The sequence below is a fragment of the Chelmon rostratus genome, chromosome 7 (assembly GCF_017976325.1).
Source record: "Chelmon rostratus isolate fCheRos1 chromosome 7, fCheRos1.pri, whole genome shotgun sequence".
Lineage (NCBI taxonomy): Eukaryota > Metazoa > Chordata > Actinopteri > Chaetodontiformes > Chaetodontidae > Chelmon > Chelmon rostratus.
In genome coordinates, this window is record NC_055664.1 from 12498065 (window position 1) to 12522249 (window position 24185).

The window sequence follows — 24185 nt, forward strand, 5'->3', positions numbered from 1 at the left end:
ACAGCAGGGAGTCCTCAGCTGCCGTGCAGGCGGCCGGAGGGGCGGTGCCGGCCCTCCCCCCTGTAACACTCCCGCTGGCTGATCAGGCTCCGGCACTCCTCGTAGGGATGGAGGCTCTGGACGAGCAGCAGCATGCTCCCAGTCACTGACAGCGAGGAAAAGCCATAATGAGACACACACTAGAACAGAGATGCGCCATGCAGGGAGCGGCGTGGTGAACGTGCGCTCGTCCCAGAATGAGCCGCCGACCTCCCGCCCGGCGTGGAGCCGGACGGGACATGAGGGCAGCCTGGATCCTGACTGTGGCCACTCTCATCACCGCCCGGACTGCCGCAGGATCACCGCTGGTCCTGGAGCCAGAGGTACTCCCGTCGAAAGATCGGTTCAGATTCAAATGCTTCAGTCTGGTGAAGACGGTGCCGTTTTTCCCGTCAAACTCTAAATAAGGAGTTATTAACAATACTGTTAATGGAGTTCAGGACGTCTGTGGGTCAAACTGACACCGAACATTAGCCAGGTCGCTATTTAACATACTTATTTGTGAAAGACTTTCTTTAATCTACAGCCCATATAACATTAAATATGAAATATTTCCTTTGCAGTATTAATACCTTAATTGTGCAAGCTTAGTTTATGGTTAAGTAAATGGTTACCACGCCTTTAAAATAAAGCCAGGAAATAGAAAAATGCATATTTAAAGTTGAGAAAATAGTCGATTTTGCAATTGTTTTTATTTCTTTAGATGCAACATTGATCTGTGGATCCCCAAATGGAAACAAAGCAAACTGCAACACAACAAAAGGGTTAAACTCTGGGTAATATCCCTTTAAAATGACAAGTCCATGTAAAGGAGGAATTTTCCTCAAGGCTGTGAGGATCATGTCAAAGAACATGTCTGAAAACTGAGGAAAAGTTAGTGAGGGTGGCTACATGTTTGTCTACAAGAACAATTAATGTGGCATATTTAGCTGCACACAAGGAGACCAAGCCCTCTTGTTAAAGACAATGCAGCCATTTGTCTGTCATGGTGTCTTGGGACAGTTTAATTGCCTCACTGTGGTTTGGACTGCACTGGTTTAATTTGACTGCTGTCTCTGCTGGCCGTCCATAAGATGCATGTTCATCAAAGCTGTAAGACCATATAACATTCAGCTCTTACATGTGTCTCCACAGCCTCTCCTCTACATAAAACAAAGCCTTCTGGCACTTTTCAAAGGGACAAAGGGACATTTTTGTTGCGCATTCCTGTTTGCTGTAGCACATCTGTCATCTCCTCAATTTTAATTTCCATCCCACCTTCACATCTGTAATCATAGCTGCGCCTGCTGTTGTCTGAACATGAAACCTGCTACATGCACACGAAGGGCTGTGATTGAGAGATCATAATATCAAACCATCAACATGGCGAATGTCAAACCACAATGCAACAACATCTGTTGTCAGGTTGCCAGTTGGTTCAGGTTGTTTTTTTTTTTTTGCAGTATTTTATAGCTGTAAAACTTCAGTACTATTCTCAGCTTGCATGAAATTCTTGTGAAATAATAAGTAGGAATTTTCAGGGACACCCCAGGGGTTTCTCTCTCTTAGGGGTGGTCCAGACCTGTGTATCAGCCTACAGCAGCTGTGATAAAAAAAAAAATAAATAAATCTTAACACTTTTATGATTTCTTTTTCCCCTCACGGGGAGGTTTGCCTCTGTGGGGATTTACCACAGTGTGTTCTTATGAGAGGCAAAGTGTGACAGTATAGGTCTGTAAAATCACCTTCCTTTCTTTAAAATATAAGCACTCTTTTTAATAGAAGGGCACTAGGATGCAATAATTATGGCAAAGCAGTCTCCAGTTACCTTCATGTATTTAGTTGGAGCATTTCTGAAGCAGCATTAACTGGAGGTGTAACAATTGCAGGTTTTTCTGGAAAAGTACGGCTACCTCCACCAGGACAAGCACATCCACACTGCGGTGGAGATACAGTCAGCTGTCTGGTAGGTGCTCAAGCTGGTCTTCATCTGTGAAAGCTTAAGAGTACAGCCAAAGAGCCCGAGAAGCTTCATCACACAACCACTGCTGCGCCAGTATCAGTGTAGACATCACAACAGCCCTATAATGAATGTGATAAATTAGATGATAATTGTTTTTCTTTGCGCTGTTAGCTGGTTGTGTTCATCAGGGGGGAGGGTGGGCTCGGGATGAGCCCCGGGGGTGAACGTCAGTTGCAGGGCAGTAAAACACACCCTCACCTCTGCGCTGGGAAACCTCTCCCGAACCCTCTCTGAACCATCCAGGAATGTCAGGAACCTCGGCCCCTGCCCGCACACAGACTGTACTTTACTGGAAGCTGATTGGAAAGCTTTGCTTCATCATGCTGCTTGTTCAGCAGATGAAAACGTGCCTTTTGGCTCAATCTGGTGCCTTTCGATCACTTTGATGTTAATTCATGGCAACTGTCTCTGGTAAACAAATAGAGCCAGTAACAGTGGGTATTGTCAAACATGAATATCAGAGTCGGGATTGACTTTATTGGCCAAGTACGTGCACGCATACATGAACCTTAGTCTGTTTTTTTCATTGATCTCAATGCAGTCACACATTGACATACAGCTAAGAACAGGGACAACAAAAAGCTGAAGAATGGTAGAGAATAAAGAAATTAAATTTAAATTTCCAACGACTGACAACATCGATAAAAGTCTCTGTACAAGTAAAATATTATGTAATAGTGCAAAGAATTAATTGTTGAATAAATATACATAGAAATGATAAAATGTTGACGTTATGAACCTCCTGAGCCATGAAAAGCCAAACATGTGTCCAGCAGGAGCATCATGTAAACATGTCCTCCCCCTGCAGCGAGTTCCAGTGGTTGTCCCGGCTTCCTGTCACAGGTGAGCTGGACGGCGCCACCCTGAGGCAGATGTCGGAGCCCCGCTGCGGGGTTTCGGATGAGGGCAGCCAGCAGATCTGGGCTGAGAGGGTAAACGCCATCTTCGCTGGAAGGAGACGACCACAGCGCCGCAGGAGGCGCTCTTCTGCCCAAGGTGGGTACATCATGTTAATATGTGTGTTTCTGAGTATCTATAGTGAAGACCGAACTGAGATCTTCTCCTCAGTTTGCAAGCTGTGATGTAATTCGTTGCCTTGTAGGTGGAGGCTTTGTGTGTGCTGTTGTGGAGTGGTCATAAATAGCCAACAGTGAACTAGGAGGGTGCGCCTCTGTAAACTAAAGCACTAAATAGAGGTGAAGGGTGTAATTAAGGCAGGTAGAGTGTCTGATGTCGCACACGTCAGCCCGGGTGATTCCTGCTTTTAGCTGCAATTACACAAGTTCATATATCTTGCACGTCATCTTTGCTGGGTGAGAAGCTCACCTTCAGCTTTGCTCAGTAACATCTTTAATCTTGGTGGTTTGAGAAAGAACAGCAGCGACACATCCTGCAGCTCCAGTTCCTCCTCTTTGGCTCTCTGTGTTTCCTGTGAAAATCTGCAATTCCAAGTCGTGTTCCTTCAAATGCTGCAGTTTTTCCTTTAAGGACTTATTGAGGCCCTTGTTGGAGATTATCCTAATGTTGTGCTTTGAACACAACAGCGTTCATTGGTGAGCTGCAGTGTGACCTGGCCAACGACTGCAGGATTTAAGGTGTTTACCGGTGGTTCAGAATGCAGCTGAACAGCCAGATTTCTTGCAGACTGCATGAAGTATTTGAGCACAACATCCTCCACTCGTAGCTTAGGAGAAAATCCTCAAGAGGTGTAATTTGTCCTCTCCTCTAAACACATGTCGGAGATATTGAGTGGAGCTGGGTTCAATTTTTTAAAACTATAATGGGTCTTTTTTTTTGTTTTGTTTTGTTTACCCTGCATCAAAATGACGCTCTCATGTTGCTGCCCAGGAGTCAATAGTTGTTTTTCTTTATAGCTCTGGGTCCACCCTGTTATATACAGTTCTGGGTCCATATTTGTGCCTGTCACTCCTCTATCTCCTCTGTGAGTGAGCGGCAGCAGCCTGGTGCCTCCGGCCTCACGACGTGTGAAGCCTCCACATTCCTTCCTGTCACTGACGAGGTTGGCTAATGTTCAGGGAATGCAGCGGTGGCTGATGTTTGCCGCTGCCTCTTCGTGTCAGTACCTGACATGTTCCCTTCTGGTAAACACGGCCACAACTGACTGACTGGATCACGTTGTTTTGCCAGACCGGCTGGCTGTCTCAAAGCCCAGATATCTTACCGGCTAAATGAGTGGATATCTTGCTGAGTGACTGACTGTTTGGATGGATTACAGCCTGTTGTTGAATTAACGAAACAACTCTCTGCCATTATATGACTCATATGACAGGTAGCTGTATTATTAAGGGCAGATGCTTTTACACCCTCAGGTCGAGCCTCTTGTGTATCCACTGTCCTCATTCAGCAATGCAATAACTTCATTGAGAGCGGCAGCACAGTCAGGCTGTGTAACCACTGCCTTGTACTCACACATTAGTTGCTTTGTCAAACAGTGGCAGCAGATAAAGTATATGTCTGCCTGTGACTTGAAGAATGTTTACTGGAGGAGTTGTATGTTTGAACAGAGCATTTGGTCTGAAAGATTCAGACGGGGTAAATAAAAATTGCCAGCATGGTGGCGGTAACATTTGATTTGCAGGCCCGGATGTGCACGGTCCTTGTTTTTAGCCGTGCTAGCGGCTAGTTGGATGGAAATGCTGGTTGGTCTGTCCACCGCTTTTTTTTTGGAAGAAATTTTGTACTGACATGTTTTGTCCCCGAAAAATGAATCCTACCAACTTTAGCAATCCCTGACTTGTGCTCTGGCGTCATTAAGTTCACATTTGTGTGTATATAATAGTTTGGCAGTAATTGGATGGATTCAATTAAAGTTGGTGCAGACATTCGCGTTGAATATAATAACTTCACTTTTTATTGTAGGGTCAAAATGCCAGTTCGTCCATTACTTTGTTTTCAGTGGTAATTGGCAATGTTAGCATGCTAACACGCTAAACTGAGATGGTGACCACAGTAAACATTACACCTGCTGAACATCGGCATGTTAGTGGTTGTAAGCATGTTGGCATGCTGACATTAGCAGTTAGCAACACTGTACTTATGTGACCTCACAGAGCTGCTGGCATGCATGCAGACTCCTCTCATCTATAAATGTAGGATTCAATTGCATTTCAAATTGTGCCGCAGTCAGTGCTTTGTTTACAAGCTTGATCTCATTTTGCATGTGAAATTACACTTTGACTAGATCTCAGAAAGTTTGTGCTACTGTAATTTTTTTCGCCATGAACTGGCGATTATTTATATTTATTGTTATTTATATTTAGTTATTCTGGTTCACTCGGGGTGGCCAAAAGCACAAAAGCTGTTTTCCATCCAAAAACCGGTTGTTTCAAGTTCTAGAGTCTCCAAAATCAACACCAGCACCAGTCTGGTGTGAACATGGCTGCCTCTGAGCCTCCTGGAAACTGAAAACAGACCTTGACTTGTGGTTGAGTCTGATGGTCATTCCCACTGATATTTACAGAGCCCACATTCCACCACCCTTGTCCAAGATAAGTGCTGTGAGTGTGATAGGTGTGTGTGTGTGTGTGTGTTGCAGAGGTGTGCATTATGGATTTGTGCCCTGCCCATGGAAACTGTTAACCACTTTATTGCTATTTTACAGCATTTTACCAGCATATGCTAATTTGACACCATTTCAGATGCACAGATTGTAGTTCAAGGCCTTGCTCACTAGAGCTGCAACAGTTGCTTGATTATAGGGCTGCAATTACAGATTATTTTCATTCTCGATTAATTGGCTGATTTGTTTTCTTCAATTGATTCGTTCGGTCTATGTGATGTCAGAAAATGGTTAAAAGTGTTCATCAGTATTTGCCAAAGCCCAAGATGATGTCCTTAAATGTCTTGCTTTGTCCACAACCCAAAGATCTTCAGTTAACTGTCATAATGGAGTGAGGAAACCAGAAAATATTCACATTTAAGAGGAAGAATTTTGACTTTTTCCTCTTATGAAATTCATCAAACGATGAATCTATTATCAAAATAGTTGAAGATTAATTCAAGCTGACACCAGTAACAAACCAAATCTCTCTGCACCTCCACAAACAATAAGTTCAGCTATCGGACGATCACGCTCACTTCCTAATGTGTGTGATAACCCGCCCGCCCCACACTGCTGCTATAGAAGGCATCATGGTAATTGCTTCCATAAGGGAAGTCGGGGAATGTCTTGTGTATCTGACTTCCTGGCTTCTCTGCCGTCCTCGGGGACCCTTTACTCTGCGGCCGTCTGGGACGGAGAAAGGCGCCTGAGCTGTGCTGAGAATGCAGATCTGCACACATCAAGTGGCGACAGGCCTGATGCATATTGTTCAGCTTGGAGAGAAAAATGGAGCTGGGTTGGGAAAACAAGGGAATGTGTTCAAGTCTCCCACTGACTCTGCTGAGAACTAGACCAGATATTAAATAGTGTGAAATAAAAATCAGACTTTCGAAGGAAAATGGAGGCTGTATTGGCAGTGGCATTACTCCTGAGGCTGAATTCTGACCTTCTTGCATCTTATTTTGTTTTTTTCATCAATGGGATGACTGCTGTTCACTCCCATACAGTTGTGGTGTCGAGGTCACACTAAGATTACCTGATATGGGTGCTACAGCAACAGTCTGCAGCACATGCCTCTGGTTTTATCACTCTCATCTCTCACATGAGTCTCTGCTGTATATTATGGGGCCGAGCGCAAATGGCATCACGTGAACTCGAGGGTTGACATTGTCACACCTGACCGCCTCAGTTCCCAGTGTGTGATTGAGCAGAGGTGAGTACCGCAGGAACATGTGCAGACCTCCCACTCACATAAGGCCTCCACATCGGGGCAAACATAAGACGACCACATCTTTAAATATTTGGACAACTGTAAGTGCGCCGGAGTTATTTTGCCACTTTTTAGTCCAGCCTCAAATCTGAAAGTATGTGTAAATGTGTGAGGCCCTTGAGGCAAGTCCTCTACAGTGCTTTAACCAGGGAATTCTAGCACTCATTCTCACCTTCGTACCAGTACAAGTACAAATAGTTTGAAAGGGCAGTAAGCTCATTTTGTTAGAGCTACTGCCACTGCACCTTGGCAGTGGTCCTGTAGTTGTTTCACATTTTTTCTGTGTCAGAACAACTCTAAACCTAAAGATTTCTGCAGAGATGGTTAAGACGATCACTCCATTAAACTCTGCACACCTTCTTGAAATCATCTCCTTGTTTAAAATGTGCTCACCGTCCAGCCTCTCCAGCTTCCTCCCCCTAAAAGTTCTTGCTATCTAATGACTGTTTCCTGTGAGGCGGCCTCTCTGTCTGCTTGTTGTGAATGTTAGCTGCGTGCTCTGAGACCTTGTGTGTGTGTGTTTGCTGTTGTGTTTGCTTTGCGTCCCGATTGCTACATCGGCTAATCCCGTGTCTGTATTGAAGAGATCAGCCTTTTGTAAATTAAAGAACGGCTGAATTTAACTCCCCCCTTCCCTCTCTCCCCCAAACACATGGGAGATTCTGACGTTTGCGACACATGCAATTATATCTAAGCTGAGAAACCACAGACACGTGTTGAAGTAAACTGTTTAGTCGAGTGTGTGCTCACAGTGCTTGTTAGTTTACCCAGCTGCGAGCTAACATGCTTAACATCCTGTCATTTTGGCTTTGCACTTCAAAACATCACGTCTGAACACGGGATATCTGGCATCCGAGTTTATGATGCAGATATGCAACATATAAATCCTGCCTGCCAACATCTACTGCTCCAAATACCCCTGCTCACTGGGACTGTCTGGTGATTGGAGCTTATCTGCAGTTGCAAAGGCTATGATGTGATGAATCAGATTGCGGGCTTCATACCTGCATGTCTCACCTCTCTGTGTGTTCCGCAGCTGAGAGGTGGTACAAACGGCATCTGACCTACCAGATAGTGAACTGGCCTCGCCACCTGCCTCTGGGCTCGGTGCGGCTCGCGGTGCGCGCTGCCTTCCAGCTGTGGAGCAACGTGTCGGGCCTGGTGTTCCAGGAGGCCCCTGAAGGCCCAGCGGACATCCGGCTGGCCTTTTATGAGGGAGACCACAACGACGGGGCCAACAATGCCTTCGATGGACCAGGTCAGGGACACCACAAGTTGACAGATCCCATCTGTGTTTTCATCTATAAGACCACTCAAGGAAGATTTGTCATAGTTTTAATTAGTGTGCGTGAGATGATTGTTTTGTGTTATAATCTGGTGTCTGTAATTTGTTCTCAGATCTCTCTTGCAAAAGAGAGCTACACTCTGTATTAGCCTGAATTACACAATAACACGAGTTTCCATGATTTGTAAACACAATGTTAACTAAGGTTTGGTTTGTTTTTGGCTGATGTGACTGTTGAACTGTAAAGTGATGACTCTGAGCCTCCAACTGTTTCCCACCTCTCGGACCCGCAGGAGGAACCCTGGCTCACGCCTTCCTGCCTCGCCGCGGTGAGGCCCACTTCGACAGGGCGGAGAGGTGGACGCTGAACGGACACAAGGGACACAACCTGTTCATGGTGACCGCCCACGAGATCGGACACACTCTGGGACTGGAGCACTCCCCCGTCCGCCACGCCCTGATGTCACCGTACTACAGGAAACTGGGCCGCAGCCTGGTGCTGAGCTGGGATGACATCATTGCCGTGCAGCAGCTGTACGGTGAGACGATGGTACCTCTGTGGGTTTATTGTGTCTCGTCCAGATTCCTGCGGCTTCTCGATGGAAATGTTTTCTTGGTGGAACGTCGTGTGTGCTCTTAAGGTTAGGAAGAGTGTTAAACGTAGCACCTTCACTGCACACACAGATATATTTTTACCACTATTTCCTCAGGTTTAAAGTCTGAAGGGCTGAGAGAAAAAAGCACTTTAGAGGACAGTTGACAAATGTCTCACTGTCTGGCCTCAGGACAGCCGAGTTAAAGACGGCGACATGAGGTTGCAGTTCAGGAAGAACTGTTGTTGGAGTACATAGAGCCAATTGCATGAGTGACTGCCTTGTTATGAAACCAGACTGTCTTTGAGGAAACGCAGAAGTGGAACCATTTTTGCTCTGTTGCCCATTAAACCGGGAGTCGTGGCACTGAGCTGTGAAGAGGCCGGAGAGGCAGCGCTAAAGGCCACCAGCTGCAAACACAGAATGAGAATGAATAGAACTACAAAGCCTGATGAGTTCCCACAGTTCATTAAAGCTGGTTTTAAAATGACACTTGTCTTCTTAGCAGTATCTTCCTGGTTGGTCGTCTTTGCCCATTTAAGCTTGCTACACATTCAGTTGTAGTGAAACAAAGCCCACGGCTATGAATGTGAAGTTATAAGTCCATGGCAGCACTAGTTGTGAAGGAGATTACTGGAAGTCATGATTTATAGAACAGGAAGGGAAAGAACAGACGACTTTTGGTAATCATGAAAAAAAACTCTCGATCACAAAGAGCTGAAACAACTTCCTCTGTGTTTTCAGTTAAGTTTGCCTTTAACAGTGAGAGGACGTCTGTTCTATCAGCTTCACTTCTGTGGCCTCTCAGCTGCTGGAGGCTGTAGACTGAGGGCAGCAGCGGTGGTGTGAGCGTCACAATAACACAGGCTGAGTGGCCTCAGCTCTGGCAGGAGGGCTGGGCCTGTTTGTGTGTTATTATTACCACCCAGTGTTTGCCTGGGAGTTCAGTTTGATTGGCTGCTGGTGTTGTTGCAGAGTGTGGGAGCGCTGCATACATCTTTGTGTGTGACAGATCTAATATTTTCTGTTTGCTTTGAGCGTGCTGACCCTCCTGGCATGCGTAAGGCACGTTCCCACATGTGCAGCGTTCTTCTGCTGGTTGTGTTTTTTTTCCCCCTGCTGCTACGATACTGATTTCACTGCAGCCGTTGCACAAGCACACGCCTTTCGAACTTGACCCTCCTCTACCTTGACGTGGTGCACAGGTTGCAAAAGTGCATGAAGCACTTCGCCTGGTTTGGCCCTGAAACGAGGTGTACGACAGCTGCAAGTGAAGACACAACACTGTACAGGAATGTTCGCATGGCCGCAGGATGTTCTCGTTATCGTTTGGATTATTCAGATTCAGCCCAACAGAAGCTGGCAGGCAGGCCGCGTCCATATGCCTCCTTTTCTGTTTAATATCTGAAGAGTCCCATCTGCTTTGCCTCTGGAGATATTCTGGCCTCAGCTTCCTAAAATGGTATTTGCCAGCCTTTTCTCCTCAGGGCTCCCTTATTCACCCTGGATTTGAAAAAAAAACCCAGTAACTGACCATCCTGCAGCCTCGACCCAGCCGCCACTCAGACTCACATTCTCATTTTCAGCTCAATAACTACAGCACTTAATGCCACTTTGATTTATTATGTGACCACCGCCATTAAATTAATAGCCACAAATGAGCGGCAGTTAGAACACCTGATTAGGCTTTAGTCAGTCATTGAGCTGTATATGTTTTGCTTTTAAACTGAGAGCTGAATGTTTGCTTATCAGCCTTTAAAGAAAGACAGAAAGGAGAGCTCGCTCTTGCACTTATCTACCTGATTTCCACCCCGCGGCAGTCATTTCTGTAAACTGCAGCCGCTCCCACGTAAAAGTCAGGCAGCTCCACAGACAGACACGGACAAGAACTGCAACTAAGACTTCCTCTGATTGCTCTGTGACAAGAAACATGAAAACCCTGAGAGCGTCTAATATATAAGACCACGCTGGAGGTGATTCTGCCTTATAAGATGATGTATTTACAGTATGTGTGAGGAACAGCAGCGGTGGAGCAAGTGTTCTGCAGCCTGTTGCACCAGCTGGAGCCTTAACTTAACTTCACCTAGCCTAGTTTTGTCAGAAATGGTCACTGCCCCGGGGGTAGTTGATCTAAATCATAAAATGTCTGAATTATACTCACTAGTGGTAAAACAGCAGTTTTTCTGCCACACCACGTCATTTTTATCAGTTGCATGCCAGTTTGAAACGCAGTAATGCAGCAGAGAGCTAATTTATTGATATGATATTTCAATATCAATCAGTCTCACTATGATGTGCCACCATACTAGTGGCTCATGCCAGCCAGAAGGCTTTGCACACTGTAACCGTGACGATTCAACTCTATCTTTGATCGCCTTAGTAATGATTTCACGCCCAAGTGAGTCACGCCCAAAGTAATCGTGGTGCGACCAATTTTAGCAGCTGATTTAGTTAGAAACAAAGTTGACGTTACTGAGCCTTCAGTGTCGACTTCACATGCCTGCTTGGGAGAAAGCCCAGCGCTGATCCTTTCCTTAGCTCAAAGTAATACCATAATGTAGAAAAACATAGCAAGTAAAAACCCTGCATTGAAAATAGTATCAAGTATTACTGAGCAAAATGCACTTGAAGTGTCAGAACTTGCTCCCTGTGTGTTATAGTATTAAATATTTATACTTATCACTGATGCATTAATGTGTAATCTATAAAGTAGGATTTTATAGAACAATTATACATACTGTTATGTAATGTCATGCAGTCAAAAGTACAATAAGTCCCATTGAAATGAAGCATGTTAGAAGACTAAAGTGGTATAAAATGGAAGTGCTCTAGTAAAGTACAAGTACCTCAAATAAACTACTGAAGTAAATGTGCTTACAGTACATCTCACCACTGGTGAACGGTCATAGTAAAGACAACACACAGGAATAATATGGACCTTAACTCTAACAACACACATTTACAACAATTTTCATACAAAGTATTATGTTGCACACATTTTATTATATCCCATGTATTGTTTATGATGTTATGGATGCCCAGAAGTGTAATAATATGGATTTTCTCAGGATACTCTCAGTATACTGTCATGTTGAGTCGTGGTATCTTGTACTTCTTGCACCACTAATGAATGTAAACAGAGTGAAGTCAGACATCCAGCCCTTATCTCACACTGCTCACACACACGCACACACACACACAGCTGGGCAGCAGTCCATGCGCTATCCACTGTGGTGTGTGTATATCTATTTTTCCTGCTGTCTTCCTCCTGTTTTTGGGTGTGCTGATTTTATCCACCTCCTACACAAATGTTTGTTCAGCTCCTTGCAAACAAAACGTCTGTAATCACGTCTAAAGCACCGCCGCTTTACTCTTGATGCTTCGGCGTGTCGCGCTTCTCCTTTTGTGCAGCTTCGATTCGTCCTGTGTTCTTTTGATCTCGTGTGGCAGCGCACTCTGAGGTCGTACAGAACGAGGAGGGGGGGTCTGTTTCAAGTGCTAGAAATTCAGTGAGTTTGTTTAAGCTTCCAGTGTGTGCTCTATCTAGAGTGCTTTGTTTATTTTCTGCCCAGTATAATGTCACCCATCAGTATACATCAACCCAGCCACATCCTGTAAAGGACAATTTAAATGTTAACATTATCCAAGTCCTGTTCTGGGAGAAGCCTGCACTGTTTGTCTTTCTGTGCGTTCCCATGCTGTTCAGTTCAGAAAATACTTCACATGCTTTTGGCATGCATGAGAAATGAAGCTGATTTTGGTCACTGTAGGTTTAAAATAATCACCTCTGTGTAACCACGCTAACTGTGGATCGACAACAACCTCTGCAAAGTGATTATATGACAGTAAGTGGATTCATCTTTCGTGGCCTTGTCTGTCACCTTTCACTTCCTTGTTTTTGCCCTCAGGTAAGCCGTCAGGCGATCGCCCCGTGAGGCTGCCAGGCCAGGTTTTGCACGCCGCGCTGCAGGAATGGGAGTTCACAGAGCTTCATAGCGGGCATCAGGCCACAGGGCAGCCTCTCTACTGCCAGGGTGTCTTTGATGCCATCACTATGGGTGAGCTCCAAACAAAATATTATTAGAGAATAGCGTGCAGCCACATCCGCCATGACTGTGGGCACTGGTGCGGCTTCAAAAGTAGTAATAATCCTGTTCAAACAGAAGAGATTCCTGTTATTGTATTTCGTTTTTAAACTGGTGGTCAAAGCCATGTTAACAACAACAATGACGTGAAATGAAACAAAACAGTAAAAAAGAGCAGAAAGTTTTCATCCAATCATCCATTTCTAAAGTCAGGAATGAATGAATATATATAATGTTTTTTTCTTTCCTGTTTGTGTGCGTCCAGACCAGAATGAGACAGTGCTGGTGTTTCGGGGCAGCGTGTACTGGACGGTGTCGGCTGAAGGTGGTGTGAGCGGCCTGCTGCCTCTCCGTCAGCGCTGGTCTGACCTCCCACCGGCCATCGAGGCCGCCGCCTTCTCCCCGCTGGACTCCAAGTGGTATTTTTTCAAAGGTGCCGCCTCGCTGAGCTCATGAATGTGACTCACACTTCCTTTTAAAGACATTCCCTAACCTGACGAATCTGTTAAAGCCCAAAATAGATTCTGTTGTGCCTATTTAAAGGCTATACTGCTCTGAAGCCTCAGCTGTAGTTTTAAGGCAGCTTCACCTGTGTGCTAAAGGCTAATAACTGAAGTTATTGCCAAGTTTAACTTGGCTGCTAAGAGCCAAAAACCTGACAGTGCTGTCTAGATTCTACTTAATCCGCTACGTGCAGAACAGTTTAAGACTCCCTCTATGACGCCATTTTTAAAATTCCAAATCATCTCAATCTTTTTCTTTGATCTTCGTTCTTTGCGAACTGAAACAGTCATTGTTGATTCTTTGCACTCGTAAGCAGCAGGTTGTAATTCAAGCCACTGAACCCCTAAATATTTGTTTATTCAAGGTTCAAGGTTCATAAAAGTCCTCACTGTCACTGTGAGTTTTAAAAGAGCAGAATTTACTGCATCTCTTTGTTTTGATAGAAATCTTTCTCTTTTAAAGTGGCCACGTGAGTTTGACCTGTCAACGTACTGGATGAATCTTTGGAGCTACTGAGATAAAATATAGTATATATATTCTCCAGTCAAGGCTGCAGACTGCTGTTAGGGCTCCGACTCTTTGAAATAGCTCACCCGAGGAACCCTGACTGGAAAATGCCCTTTTTTAAGCCGTCTCTCAAAACCTACTTTACCATTTGGCTTTTTCGAAATTATTATATCTCTCACTTATTTTAACTGCTATTTTATGTGTTACTTTTACCCATTATTTTGTTTACTTTTAACTTTTTTGTTATTGAGTGACTGTGAGTTCTTTTATTTGCCTTTGGCTGTGAAGCACTTTGTAACTGTAGTTTTGCAAGGTGCAAGAAAAGTAAACTCATTATTATAGTCAACATTAAAATGACTTATTTATGTCCAAAGTTATCGCTGACTAACACAATCTGTCTCTTTACATTTCCCTCCTTGGCTGGTGGTGTGCAGGGAAGCGGATGTGGCGCTACACCGGCAGGGTGCTGGACCCCGGCTTCCCCAGGCAGAGCAGTGAGTTGGGGCTGCCTCGCCATCCTGACTGTGCCTTCTATTACGCTCCTCTGGGTCACATGGTCATCTTCAAGGGCTCCCGCTACTCTGTGCTGAACCTCAAAACCCTGCGCCAAGAGCCCTACTACCCCCGCAGGCTGATAGACTGGACTGGTGTGCCACAGGGGACCAATGGGGCACTGACCCGACCAGACGGACGCCTCTACCTGTTCAGAGAACAGCGGTTCTGGAGATTTGACCCGATCAAGGTGCGAGTCACCAGAGAGGGACAGTGGGCCAAGGATCTGAGCTGGACTGGTTGCAGCAGTGCCCCTCAGAACAATAACATCCTTTGACCAGCAGAGGGAGCTGTATGCTTTAGATAAAGTGCAATTTGCACACAGGTGCTAAAACATTTAGCCTGAACCCACATTCAGTTTATATATTGCAAAAGGAGCTTAGCTCAGCAAACTTGTGGCATGAAGGGATTCAACAAAAATAAAACCACTTGGTTTATACATTTTGAAGCACATTTAGTATTTATACTGCTTTAGTATTTATAGAGCAATGGATATTACTGTATATGGAGGTACAATTATAGCCTCATTAATACAGATAACAGTATGACCGTGCACTATTATAAGAGCAGAACTGTTGTAAGTTGGAACTATGCTTTTAAAACCATCTTTTTTTCCTCTTGTAGTATTTGCACACTGACACAGAAACCAAAATATGTTTCCATCATCTTCTTCTGCAATGTCACTAACACATGTAACATAGTGTATAAATGACTGTTAACTTACTTTGGTCTGTGATTGCGTGTTCCCTGCTTTTTTTGCTTGCTATAGTAGAGGGCCCTTAATCTTTGTCACTGACTCCCAGTACAGATTGTGCCTTAACTAGCTGAGCTTCCAGCACATTTCTGTCAAAGCAGATAGTAGATGTGCAGGTCAAACTGTCTTGACAGTATGAGGAGTACATCATAAAGTGTAGCAGAGCTGTGCAGGTGGGTGAGTTGTGCATCACAATGGCAGATGAGTGGTGGCGGTCATCTGTGACAGCTGTGTCAACATTGTGATGCATTTTAAGAAACAGTTGTAGAGAATCAGTGATTCTCTCTGTCCTTTCATCCTAGCAGAGTATCTCTCTCGGTGTATGATTTTTCCATCACTGCAGGCAGAGCAGTGGTCTGTCAGTGTATTTGTAGATCACTGATAACTCAGCTCACTGTTCACTCATCCTACATTTCATTCTGAAATTACACCGATGTTGAATTAAAGTTTTTTGTCAAAAGGAAACGTTTCTGGCAGAACACACACAGTTAGCCTTCATCATCTGACCACAACAGAAAGTGATTTCAGTCATTTTTCTTTTAATACTAAAGCCTTATGACATTTCTCTGCATCATTGAACATGTTAAGACACTACGTAGCCTCACAGTTGATGCTCTCTGAACGAGGACACTTGTTTGTTCCAGTAACGCCCATTTACAGTAAACAAACAGTCACACCTCTGAGCTTCCCGGCACACCCGCAGCATCCTGTTGAACTGTGAGCAGCCATACAGGAGCAACTTCTACCGTACAACCTTATGTGCATTAGGCATTGGCCATAATGCACGTGTAACGCAAGAGAATACCAGGCACAGGTTTTTCTGTTAGTGGGTTAGATTTAGAAGGTCCTTGGCCACAACTGAAAGTTTTAGTCAACATGAAATGATGTTATGGAATTGGAGTTGAAGAGGAAACTCGTATGACCTGAGTCATGCGGTCATTAAATGCATAGTATTTTCCATTCCTCACATAATACAATATTATGTTTATCAGACTTGTCCCTAAACAGCTATACTCACTACACTGGTCATGAGCACTCCAGGTAATCTGTCTGATGATCCCTCAGCTTACTGTGGCCTTACAATAATCAACTTATCTGAGGTCTCAGGCTCACATTTGGCCTGTTTCAGACACCTTACATACTAATGGTTAGATTCATATTAAAAAACATCATCCAAGATTTTCAAGCCAAATGTTCTCTTCTCTATGTAGTTATTGAGGAAATCATCTTAACTGTGGGATAACTGAGGATGAAAAGAATACTGTGAGAATATTCAATCCTCTTCAGGACAGTAATTTGGCCAGGTTTAGTCCACCACTTACACATTGTAACAGAAAATGCTAGAGCAAGGATCAGTTGAAGTGCATTTAAACAAATGTAATTCAAAGCCACTGGGATATACTTTCACTATGTGAAGCCTGGCTTCAGAAGTGTAATACAGGCCAACAGTGCTGCACGGTGGATCAGACTAAATCAGATTTCTAATCACGATCAACAGAGACTTCAAAGAGCGACTTCATGCTGAGATCATCTTCTGTTTCAAGGGCAAAAAAAGACATTACTTTCCTACCTGAGAACAGACACTTACACTGACACTAGTTCCCTGACACTTAATACAGAGACAGGTTTACTATTCACAGGGCTACATTTTAGCACAATAGCTGCACAAATCATTAGTTGGATCTAAATATAAGAGTCATTTAAATATTGAACAATATTTCTACCTGCACTGTCTCAAAATATCACTCACTGTGTACCACTCTCATGGCAGGTCAGTTAGACTAGGATGTGGACAACGACTATATTGTAGAAAAAAATGGGACAAGTCCAAACACTTAAAGACTTTAGACACTAATGAGTGGAAAGTGTCACCTGTAGCTGAACTTTGGTTTCATCTGTATTCCACAAAACTCCTCTTTAAAGGGTTTCTCACCTTGCCCAACCTTGCAATGTTTTTAATTGCACTGTGATGATTACCACAGCATGCAGCGCAGTGGCAGGAATTTAGATGAAGAACTCGTCCAGTGGCTCCTCATTGTTTGTGCGTGCTGATAGCAGCTCAGCAGTAGTCCTGTTCTCCACCACGGGCCCTCTGGAGGGGCTCTGTCCTGCTGCCACAGTCCTGCTGCCACAGCCCTTCCTGGCTGCATCTGTACAACCGGCGGAGCCCCATGTCCTGGAGGGGCACTGAGGGTGTATGCGTGTCCCTGGCAGACATTCAATGAGCTCCTTGGCCAGACCCTCACCAGCTGAAGCCCCGACAGCTGCAGGCCTCTCAGAGCGCAGACTCATCAAAAGGTCCATGGAGGAAGAACGAGCAATTGTTTTGACTGCTGTGTCAGAGTGTGTAAGTGATACAGGGACTCCTGTGTCTACGTTGGTCTCTGGCTCCTCCTCATCCTCTTCCAGAAGGAGATGGGAGAGAGAACGGGTGATGGAGGGGCGCAGAGGAGAGTCCGGGTGATTGGTGGTTGATGGCAGTGCTGGGCTGCTACGCTGGGAGGAGTAACAAGAGCTGCCTGGAGGGGTGCTGCAGCAGCTTCCTGATCCCAGGCTCTCTGCTCCACCACCTCCTCCGTGAAGCTTCTCCAGCACAGGGTCACTGCGTGGTCTGTGGCCTATCGACATTCAAAGACACATCAAGCAGAGGAACAAATACAGCTGATTACAAACCTTTGCTGTTGTACTGAACTCAAATGTCATTGAACATTTTTCTTGATATGTTTTTAATTAAGAAATAAGTGATTAGTTGTCAAATGAATCACCATTGATGTCCTTTAATTATTTTGAATACAAAGTTATTGGCTTTCTCAAATAAAATAAAAAAAACAAAAAAAAACAAAACATTATCGTCATGAGAATTCTCTGACCAAAACAGGGGCCAGAGAACATTATGTTTACACTAAGTGTTACTCATCACAATGCACTGTCTGCATCTTTGAGTTCTATCAAAAGTATGGAATACATTTCCTTCCTCATAAAACAGGCAAAGCTGATTATTTCAAGTATTTCCAATCCAGCATTGTTTGAATTCATGTTCACTAATTAGCAGTCTTCTTCTTCTGTAGATCCTGTAGTTCAGTGGAAAACCTTTGGCAGGAATGTGTATCACATCACCTGTGTCCTCATGCAAGCAACAGACAACAAAACAGGGACCCACCAACTAAAGAAGTTCCATGGTGCTACTAGAGGAAAGACTTCACACTAACTTGCAAACTTTCCATGTCTCTGAATCATTAAGTTTCGTTACGCTGATTATGATTACAACAAACCTCCCACATTAAAACGGTCATTTAATATAACGGCAATCTGTGAGTGGTGGGGAAAATTAAAAATACTACTGCCATGAGTTGAGTCAAATCATTCTAGCTGACTTGTAATTTAGACATCTGTCTCAGTCCCAGTATGGTGTCCTCTCCTGCTGCCTCTTCCCTCGAGCTCAATGTAAATTTGTGGAAAGTACCAACCAATACATGTAGCAGATTTAACACACTGTCGAGCATCTTAAACCTGGCGAACACATCTTTTTTCTGTGTACTTACCCTGCCTGTGTGTTTGCCAGGACAGGGGCATTGTGAGGCTGCAGGGCGACAGGCTGTGGCCCTGCACTGAGCTCCTGAGTTGTATTCCTCGAGGGGGAACACTGGGGCAGTTAAGGGGGAAAGCACAGGTCAGAGGTCTCTGAGGTTGAGCTGGGGTTTTCACCTGCAGCACAGAAGGACAGGAGGAGCAGGATTATGATTTACAACAGGACTAGAGAGATTTAAGCAAGTTAAGTAACTTTGACAGAATTAACACAAGAGCATATGGCTATTGTGACAGCTTTGAGTTGGCTATGCCAACGAGAGCAACCACATGTCTTTTTTGATTTCAGTCACACAGGAAGAACGACATGACAAGAGTTTTTCTCTCGGTGCTGTTGAACTGATGATGCTTTGTCTTATGGGGTTGTTCATAAAAAATGATTTTAACGCCAGCTGAAAGCTTGATTCCTTTATTCTGAGCTAAAAAAGGACATCAATCTGTTTTTTTGTTTTTGTTTTTTTGGACATGCTTGATTTTGTTGGGCTCTGGCTTATCAGGTTTGTGTAACATGACATTGTTACAAACTTAAATCTGAGATGTGACAATGGCATCAAACAACAACATTTAAGAAAGCAACAACCATGTATAACACAAATATCATGAGTTTCCTCACTTGACTTGTATCATGTGGTACATAACTGTATTTGGATACTAATCTAAAACCCTCTAAAAACAATGTACCTCAATTGCGTCACATTAATTACTATTACAAAACCAGTCACAATTAATTTTCTAATAAAAACCCTAGCATTGATCTTGTTAAACTTTCTCAACATAAAAATATCTGGGCAGTATTGTTTCTATTACTCTATTCTATAATTTCTCTATTTCCCAATACATCTACACAGATGTTGTATTATTTCTCATAATGAAGCAAAAATATTTCCACTGAACAATTTCCACTGTTTGAAAAACATCTGGTGATTTGCATTATAAAAACAGTGTTTAACATGCAGCGGAATAACTGATGTGTGTCTTTTTACATTTGTAGGTCCCTCTGTATAATGTGAATTAATTGTCAATGGGAGAAAAGCTTCTCCTTGATTAATTTCAGGTCAAATCATCATTTGTTTGTCTAACATAACATAAAACAAAAACAGAAAACTGAAAGACAACACCTTGCTTCATTTCATAACGACTGCTGTTTCTCTCCAAGCAAAACAGTTACTCTACACAGAAACCTGGCCGGCTACATATTGAGCAAAAAAAATCTCCTGTTCTACAAATAACATTTCAGCAGGAAAAGATCCTGCTCTCTGGACTCTCTGTGTTGTGAGATGATTATAGAGTAAACCGGCCAGCAGACTGCTGTGTGTTTACAGTTAATATAGGGCTACTTCAGACCATGATTTAACCTGACATAAATCAAAGGGAAGCGTTTCCTTCATTCTACCTAATATGTGAGTGTGGGGCAGACTACAAGACTTTAAAAAACACAACATCAGTCATTAAGCTGTGATACATACAATTAAACATCAGGAACTGAACACAACAGAAGGCAACATGAAACATATTTGACCTTTTCATGAAAACCTTTCCTCACTTCTTGATGACAGGATAAAATGAGGACATTGGGTGGATTTTTAGCTGCACTTACCTGGAAGAGAACTTTGTTGCCATCAAGGTCTTCTGTCTGCCAGCGGGTAGTACTGATGGGGGTACAGGGGTTGGGCAACAGAGGGACAAGCTGGCCAATCTCTTCTACACTGAACTGCAGCACGGCAGAGCTGCACGGCTCCACCCGAACCCCTGGTGACAACTGTTTTAAAGCCAGCTGCAGGCACAGCCCAGGCTCTGTGTGGGGAGGCAAAACGAGAGCGACAAACAGAAACACAGCAGAACAGAATGTAAGGGAATGTGTTGAAGGACATCAAAAGTCTCTTTAGAAAACAGAAGTAAAAATACTCTAATACTATGGGTGTGACGAATTATAATACTTTGAATACAGCAAAACATTTTGTGTTGTTAAGATTATTGGTTGCAAAGATGTTCTTTAGAGTAAACAAATAGATGTGCATTGGAAACAAGTGACTTTCTGTCACTTCACTGCCAAGTACCTTGCCTAATAATTATAATAAAAGATATGCCTTAAAGCTGGATTTGTTGAGAATACTGTTGAATTTTAATGGCTTTAGAATACATACACTACAAAAACCAAAGTGCAACACTACAAAGATGTACCAGTGTGGAGAGTGAACCAGCAGAAGCCTGTCTTCTGTTCCTCTGCCTGTCGCTGCAGTACAGTCTCATAGAGCCGCACAGCATCCTCATAGTTGTCATATCCACTGTACAGTGTCACGCGCAGTATTTCTCCTCCACAGTGCACCGGTCGAACCCCCCACACAGGCATCCCTGCACCCAAGCTGTAGAAGTCTCTGCTGGGCAGGAGGTAGGGCCGCATCAGTGCACTGGCAGGAGAGCTGCTGGAGGTAATGTGGATCCCTCCAGTGTGTCTGCCGCAGCTCTCTGTGTGGTGGTACTGCCAGGGCGGACGCTGAAAGAAGTCCAGCACTTTGAGGATTCGCTCCTCTCCATATGCCTCATGGAGGAAGAAAGTGATGGCCAGAGAAGGGTAGCCTGAAACATTTTTTGGCAAAGATTTATTCCCAATCAAGCTTAAATAAAAACAGATGCACTTCTAACAAGGGAAGCTCATTCTGGGATGGCATGTTTACACCATACACAGTACAAAAGTAATATTCAGTTAAGAGCACAACATTAGAGGGGGTTGCTGGATTCCTGGAAACATGTCTTGTTCTCACATATGGAAATAACTTTTTTCCATTTTAAAGAAAGAAAAATATACCCACAGAATAAGCAAGCAGGTTAAATGCACAGGAACAACAGGGTTTTTTGCATCCCTGCTGTATAAAAAAATGTCTGTACATAAATGCAAGACCACACAGCAAGGCTCCTTACCTGTTACAGGACAGAGGCGGGTGTAACTTCTGAATGGAGAGGCCCTTTCTGACACATGGAAGATGCGGAGGCTCGGGCAGAGCCAGCGGAGGAGGCGGTCCAGGGTGTGCTGCAGCAGCAGTGAGTCTCCAGGGTTGGCCAGCAGATGCAAGTTCATTAGCAGGAGCTGCTGCTGCCGCTGCTGCTGCCTCGCCTGGCTGGTCATGAGCTTAACTGAAGTCACACACACACACAATCCACACAAGTGACCAAAGATATTCTAGACAGGTAAGAACATGCTAGGCAGCACAGGAGTTTTTTTTGCAACTCTACTGACAGGTCAAGATCAGTTTCCTTGTCGTGGCAAGTATGAGTCAGTCTGTCTGACTACAGTCGTATTCTAAATTTTTGTGCCAAAACAAACCTCAGTTTGGACTTTGAGACTTGTAATTTTTAATGTAAAGGCTATATCACGCATTCACAGAGTGGAGTTTGAAAGGACATTTGTAAGGGGGAGGGGGGGGGGTCAAAATAACTATCCAATTGCATTATGGGAAGTAGGATTTAGGATTTTGGAGCTTGATTCATGTTTAAGATTAGAAGTCACAATATTTAGGCCTCTATTACATCAATTTTGACCATTCTTGGTTTAAAGTTTATGAAAGTACAATTCTAAATTACAGGGTTGCCTCTCTAACTTCTGTATGAGTGAATGAATACTTACTGCCAGATGACATCCTGCTGCAGTCAGATCTGAATAAGACACAAAACAAAATAAAATAAAAAACACGTGTGACTACTTCCCAACACTTTTTTGAGTTGTAGACTGGAAAGAAGACAAAAATCTGTCTCCATCTTGTGGCGGTTGGTTTGGAAACCTGCCCCTTCACTTTGGTCACCATGACAACCTGTTGTTAGCTAACGTAAGCTTAAAAAGTCAATTTATGAGAAAATACCATGAAGAGTACAACAATTACAAAAAGTTGTTGTAAAGTGCTGAGAGATTTAAACGAGTGTTAAGTTGCTGGTTTCAGATGTCAGCCCCCTTCACACTCTCTGTCTTGGCCAAAATTAATTTCCATTGTGGCTACGGCTAACAAGGCAAAGTTGGCTAGCTAACGTTAGCCCGAAGCTAACAGCGAGACTACAGTTGACTCACTCGGCAGTTTCAGCCCCAGAGTCCACGTTTTCATCTTCGGCCCTCTTTAACACCGCCGCCCTTCGAAACATAGTCCGTTCCACCTTTCACATCTGGCCGACCCTCCTGCACAGAGACTTCGGGCGGTGTTTGCAGCAGTCCGGGCTGAGAGTGAAAAGCATCCTGGTTGATCTCTCTCCACAGCCTGCGCCACAAAAAAATGGGACTCTTACTGGGACGCTGACGTCACCAGGCAACCATACACCGTTATGTTAAAATATAAGCTCTGACTAATTACCGTAAAGGAAAGCACTGGAACTGGACGTGCCCCCTTTCAAGTCGAGAAGAAAAGCATGCTGGGCTGTGCTCAGGAAGTTACTGAGACTTCAGTTTGGGCGAAAGGGACCAGCAGAAGCTGTGCTGCTTTATACCTAAAGCCGCCTATAATAACATGGAGCAGATGGCATGCGTCTAACAATATGAGAAGACAAAGGAGACGGACCAGACGGGTTGGCCAGATTTAAAAGTGCAGGGCACGTATGGAGGGGAGGCTCTAAAGCCCGAAAATTAAAGACATTGTTTGTTAAGACCTTGCTAAGAGCATTAAACTCCTCAACAGCTCGCTTCTGGGAGCACGCAGCGTTTTGACAAGCCTGGTTTCCACAAAGTGAAATGCCCATAAAGCTCTCTGACCTGTGACAGACATGCACCTACAGTCCGTGTGTGCAGCCTGCAGAAGCTGAAACATCCCACTGTTTATGTGTATGTGTATGGACACATCGTGTTATATGATTCAATACATGATTAATACATGCAATAACAAATAACATGCAATTAAACCGTGACATTGTAAAATAATCTAATGTTTAAAAGCCAAATCATGATGATGGAACCGTGCTTCTTTTCACATTAAGTTTATTGCAGGTCATATTTATTTAATTGCAGTTTTTACTTCAAAACACTTCCAAAGTCTGTTTTAATTCACAGTGCCATTTTTCTGCCCTGGTATTGATTTATTTCATAATGCCACTGTTCTTTAAGTCAAGGGCAGCTGGGCAGAGACTTGGGTCTGAATGAGCTGATGGATCATTCAGAAATTGTTATGAAATAAAAAAATGACCTGAAATAACCTGAAGCAGACAAAATAACATTTCCCTGGATTGTGTAAGTTTCATGGTTATATTACATATTTTGTCTATCCATTGAGGCTCCATTTTCCAAAAGGTTAAAAAGTTTAGTTTTTGCTGGAATTGCTTTACAATAGTGTTGATCCAACTTAATGTTGAAGGACACACTTTGTGGTGCTTGGGTCATTTCTAAAATTTGGCAAACACATTTTAGAAAAATCTCAGTACGACAATTCAATAGCAACACAAACTATTCAGTTGAATCTACACCTCCCTAAAAACAA

The 24185-nt window shown here is 43.8% G+C and overlaps 2 protein-coding genes across 2 annotated transcripts; one reads left to right on the forward strand and one right to left on the reverse strand.

Annotated features, from left to right (window-relative positions):
- Positions 1–110: 110 nt before the first annotated feature.
- mmp28 (matrix metallopeptidase 28) lies at positions 111–15597 on the forward strand. The gene is made up of 8 exons (XM_041940522.1): positions 111–362; positions 1908–1984; positions 2850–3037; positions 7910–8131; positions 8452–8697; positions 12660–12809; positions 13102–13269; positions 14282–15597. Exons 1-8 carry the CDS (start codon positions 237–239, stop codon positions 14674–14676), a joined length of 1572 nt encoding a protein of 523 aa, XP_041796456.1. The 5' UTR covers positions 111–236; the 3' UTR covers positions 14677–15597.
- Positions 15445–22933, reverse strand: LOC121609018 (protein FAM124B). The gene is made up of 7 exons (XM_041940521.1): positions 22796–22933; positions 22361–22389; positions 21658–21870; positions 20920–21315; positions 20336–20532; positions 18696–18858; positions 15445–17771 (listed from the first exon to the last, which is right to left on the reverse strand). Exons 1-7 carry the CDS (start codon positions 22864–22866, stop codon positions 17158–17160), a joined length of 1683 nt encoding a protein of 560 aa, XP_041796455.1. The 5' UTR covers positions 22867–22933; the 3' UTR covers positions 15445–17157.
- Positions 22934–24185: the final 1252 nt, after the last annotated feature.